This window comes from Nanorana parkeri, unplaced genomic scaffold (genome assembly GCF_000935625.1).
Source record: "Nanorana parkeri isolate BGI_ZX_2015 unplaced genomic scaffold, ASM93562v1 scaffold183, whole genome shotgun sequence".
Lineage (NCBI taxonomy): Eukaryota > Metazoa > Chordata > Amphibia > Anura > Dicroglossidae > Nanorana > Nanorana parkeri.
Window position 1 is genome coordinate 1,754,162 of NW_017306451.1, and position 5,264 is coordinate 1,759,425.

The 5,264-nt window shown below is 46.3% G+C and overlaps 1 protein-coding gene across 1 annotated transcript in view; it reads right to left on the reverse strand.

Annotated features, from left to right (window-relative positions):
• The window catches only part of NCBP1 (nuclear cap binding protein subunit 1), a 37,176-nt gene extending 33,744 nt beyond the window's left edge, over window positions 1-3,432 (reverse strand). Inside the window, exon 1 of the mRNA XM_018555076.1 lies at window positions 3,213-3,432. Within this exon, the coding sequence (XP_018410578.1) occupies window positions 3,213-3,246 (34 nt within the window). The 5' untranslated portion in view covers window positions 3,247-3,432. The remainder of the gene's footprint in view (window positions 1-3,212) is intronic.
• Between the last annotated feature and the right edge of the window lie 1,832 nt (window positions 3,433-5,264).

Sequence of the window (5,264 nt, forward strand, 5' to 3'; positions counted from 1 at the left end):
TTGATTCCTTGCTGAAGTGCTCCGGAGTATTAAAGGGCAAACCTCCTCTGGGTTTTTCTTTATTAAATGGCCACCTCCTCCTGGGAGTCTGGGCCTTGTTTCCCTGTTTCCTTTGCACCTGTGGGGGACGAAAAGATTTTAGGTTGCCAAACCTCTCTCTTTTCCCCTTTTCAGAAGATCTGATTAGCACATCATCCAAGCCAGAAGCAAATAAAAAACCTTCTTCAAACAGTAAACCAGTGTCCAGATTTTTAGGACAAATCACCATCCCAAGACTTCAACCAGTTGGCACATCTGGCAGAGTTAAGAGCCCCCCGACTTAGCACAGACCATAAAGGATGTGGCTGAAGCATCAGCCAAGTTGGCTACTGCCCTACCAAATACTGACAAGGACTACGAAACTTGTTCTGCTGGAATACCTTGAGATATGCTGAGAAACCCTTTCTAGCCATAGCTCTAAATTTCTGGCTACACAGGTAGCTGCTACACCTGGAGCCATAGAGGCTGCATTAGCATCCCAGGCTTTCCGTAACAAACCTTCTGCCTTCTGGTCCATTTGAACCTTAATGTTTCCAGCATCCTCAATAGATAGATCTGCTCTTTTAGAGACCTGTGCCAAAGCAGCATCCAGCTTGGGACACTAAAAATATTTTTCCTCATCCTCCTTGCTAAAAGGGAATTTCCTATTCCATGATCTGACCTGTCCCTTTAACCCTGAGCTATAGGCTGGAGGACCGGCGATTACAGGAGCAGAAGAAGGCAACAATTTGGAAATTACATTCCTAAATGTCTGTTCCGTAGCTACCATTTCAGACTTCATACTTTTTCCTTGGTTCTCAACTGGTGGGTCGTGACCCAAAAGTGGGTCACGACCCTGTGTTCAGTAGGTCCTCGTGTGCCTTTCACTTTTCTAGGTGAGAGGCTCCTCAGCCTCCCCCTAGCGCAGCACTGTCATGTCTTGTGCCAAGTAGCCATTCAAAATATGCTGCCCGGTGCCGAGTGTCAGTTTGAGGTAGGGTGTGCTCCATCCATATATACATTGCTTACAGCTCCCTCGCATGTCCTGTAGAGGTGCATGGACCGGTGTGATGTAACATACTGGCTCCTGGCACCTCAACAGGGTGTGCAAGGGAGCTGTACAAGCACTTAACATATGGAGAGAGCTCCATCACAGTACAGCAGCCCACACGGGACCCCAGGCTAAGGATCTACTCCAGTTCTGATAAGGTAGGGAGACCGAGTGGATCTTAAAAAAATAATTTATATTTTTTTTATATTAATACATTTTTTGGAGTGTGTATGTGTGTGTGTGAGAGATTGTGTCTGTGGTTGTGTGTTTATGAGGGCCCATTCACACTAGTACAGTGCGTTAATCACACAGTCCCGTGTACTTGTGATTGCGAACTGTACTTCGCAGTCACACCTACCACGCATTTTGGTGTGAGAAATGCATTGCCATTCATTTAAATGGCACCCCAAATGCACCTCCCACCCACAGTTCTATTGCCCACATCGGAACGCGCAGTACAACAATGCCGTGCGTTCCATTGCAGTGCAACTTGGGTCACGACTTAATGACCAAGGACAAATGTGGGTCCTCAGGTTACACGGGTTGAGAACCACTGATGTAAAAAGCCTTCCATAAGATTAGAGGTTTCAGTGACAACAAACTTAATAATGCAAAGTTCACAAAGAGGCTTATCATAGCCAGAAGGAAGCTTATTGTTATAGCTGCCGCAGTGACTCTTAATTTGCTTAGGAGCTGGGGCAGACACTGAGTGACCCGGGTTTTTCAGATGGCGAGGGATCCTAAAAAGAAACTAAAACAGTCAGGGCCCCCTTTAGTGTCCCCTTAATGCTGACCACCGTTTTGCCCAGAACCCCCAGACAGCATGGTAAGTGCTTACCGCCAACTTGGTTCTGAATGATCCTCCGGCCTATATTATGCTATATTATGTCCTCCTGTGACCCAAAACCAAAACACAGGGCCGCTCCACAGCCGGGATGGATCCCGACAATGCTGTCAAGATCCACCCCACTGGATGATGGACAGCTGGCTTTGCCTATCTAGAAGCAGAGACAGCTGTGCTTGTCCTCATCCTCTTCCATTCCTCCAGGCAGCACTAGAGAAAACAGAAAGGGGAGGGGGGAATCCCTTTGGGGAGCAGTGACCGACAGTCACCTGTCACTGCAAGGAGAGGATTGGGAACAGCGGTGTGCGTTTGCTGGCTTCCTGATCAATAGAGCCGACCTGTGGTAGTTTCAGTGTCATAGGTCAGCTTGAATTATGGGGATGAGTGTATTTCACTCACCCCATAATTCTCCTTTAAACAGTATAGCTGACGTCCTAACTTTTGGAGGTTTTCCCTAGTTGTTGTCAATGGACCTGGCTCCTAAAAACATCTTGCTGACTCCTGGATAGGAGACTGACTCATGAATTCCAGATTTACTTGTCCACTCCTGACAAACTCCACCCGGGTACAGATTACAGGGGGTAATAAGGCTACAGAGAAATCAGTTATAAATCCCCAGGTCAGGGTAAATGACAAGTGAACAGGCCATAGAAGAGCAGGATCATTCACATTAATGATCACAGCATATCAAATGTGTACAATGCATAACACCATTATTTTAAATGGTGCTCATTTAGATACACGCAATAACAAGGCCATAGAAAGGCACCAGAGGTGCCAACCTGGGACAGCTATGGACATAATGGGGGGAATTTAACTAAACTGGAGCAGACAGAATCTGAAACAGTCGCCCATGGCAACCAGCTTTTCTCTTCAGGTTTGTTCAGTTAAGATTTCAAAAAGAGAGATGCTGATTGGTTGCCATGCACAGCTGCTCCAGATTTTGTCTGCTCCAGTTTTAATAAATTCCCTTCAATATTCTCTCCTCAGCATTCATTTTATGATAGCACAAGGAGCTCATTATAAGCCTCACACACATAGGTCATTCATTCGGCATCGCTCTGTTTAGTGCCCAGTGTACTGTGCATCAGGGATGCATGTACTTCATCCAATAGTACAAGCCACTCTGATAGAGCTTTGTGTCTTTACAAGAAATGTTGGGAGTTGTAGTCCCAGAACAGACAGTGAGCTACAAGCTGCCCTCATTCACGTCGAACTCTCCCCACCCCGCCGAAGCAAGGACCCCGCAGACCCGCCACAAACACCTCCCTGAACACAGCTTTCGCTGCAGTCCCTCACCATCACTCTCATCGCTGTGCCTCCGCCGAGACATGGCTCCCGGTTGATTCCCTCTCTGTACAGATAACGGAGGAACACGGCTCGGAAAGGCGCAAGAGCAGAAGACAAATCTCGCGAGGGCTTCAAACGATTTTCACTCTGATTGGCCCGCCGGTTTCTGGAACTTACTCCAGGGGCACCAAAGAGAGAAGCGTGCACGGCTGCAGGACGCCGCTTCCGGTTTTCGCAAAACGGGAGGCCAGGCAAGGAGACGTTCCTGCCAGTCAGTACGGCGTGTCTATGGTCTTACGAGGTGTCAACTTCCGGGAGGTGTGTTGGCTAAGGGAGCGTGTGCAAAGTACAGAACTCGCTGATGTTTGGGATAGCCATGTCTGAGATCTTCATGTCCCGGTGCCTTGTTTAACCCTTTCTTTACCAGACCTATATATATGTATGTATAAATAAACAAATAAGCGTCTTGCTGTGCTCATGCCTAGGTGTGAATGTTGGTATAACAAGAAACATGGTCCCTAGGTGGAGTATACCTTTAGTGGACATTTGATGTAACGTTCTGGCATCCCTTGTTCTTGTTGCACACACAATTTATGTTTTTTTGACACAAGTGGGATAAGGCTGTATAAAATGTCATGCTAATCTTTGATTTAGGCCACTTCTCACTTTAGCGCTGCTCTAAAGGTACGGTATCAGTGGATTTAGCGCAAACAGCGCAATGCACAACAATAGTTGCGGTGAATTTCATTCAGAATTGCACCCTAATGCACTTCCTGGCGAGCATGTGTTGCGCTACACTCAATGCACAGTACAATAATAATGTGTGTTGCTGTAAAAAGTGCATGCATAATTTTTTTCTTACAGCACGACAACGAAATGTGTGCTAATGTGCTGCAACGCATGCCACTTTGTGTTCAGCTGCATGAAATCAAAGAAAATCCTGCATCCGTGGTCAGCAGGTGGGCTTGGTAAACCCCAAGCCTGTGCAAAACTGTCAGTGACACACCCCTTTCCTGGCCCAATCAGCTGCGGCGGGAACATTCCCAGCCCTCCAGATGCACATAACAAATGCATAGGGAAAGCCCCAGCTGCAGCTGATTGGGATAGGAAGGGGGTATGTCACTGATAGTTTTGCACACGCATAGGCGAACTCGGTATACACCAAAGAAAAAAATGATGTCACCAGCACACCGTAAGAGTAATTAGCAAAAGTCCATTTAATGGCACATTGCCATTCAATACATGCGCTTTTGGGGCCTCAAGGGGTCCCCTTCATCAGGCTCAAGCCCATGCACATCCCTCATGGTCAGTTCTGCATAATTTCGTGTAAACGTGTGCACATGCTCGGACTGTAAACTGAGCTGGAGGAATGGGAGACTTTTACAGATGTGAATGTTTTGACTCTAAACGCATATAACATGCATAGATTGTAAGCTCTCAGGGGCAAGACTCTCCTGAACATCTTGTCTGGAATTGTAATGTCTTTCTTATTTTGTGAAGCGCTGCACAAACTGTTGTTGCTATATAAATCCTGTATTATGATAATAAAGGAAACATTTTATGGAACGTTAGGTGTGTTTATAATGCAGGCAAGATCCTGCGTAGATATCAGTATTTTATTATGCCTGTTTGCAATCACCTTCCTCATAACTATTCCTCATTCATGTCTATGGAAATCTGGGCAGCCGTATAAGTCAATGACCGAACAAAAGCTCCAGCCTAAATCTCTAGCTGTGTGTTCATTCAGAATAGGTGCAGCTTGTGAATTACAGATGGTCCCTAAGCCATGAGACTTCCTGGAGGGAGGGCACTGACATGCTTACTCCAGCAGCAGCTTCATTCAGTTTTCTGCTGGCAGGGCTGACGTGCTGTTGTAACATTCCCCTACCTTGGTATTGACTAATTCAAGTCCTGCGTGGGCTGCTAACCCTTCAGGTATCAGAAGTAGCTGCCTACTGCTGAGGAAACTTGTAGATGAGCATTATTATACCTTAGAACTCATCTACACTAAGAAGTTTTCTATTGCTATATGTATCATCATATGTCAACTGAATCAGCCAA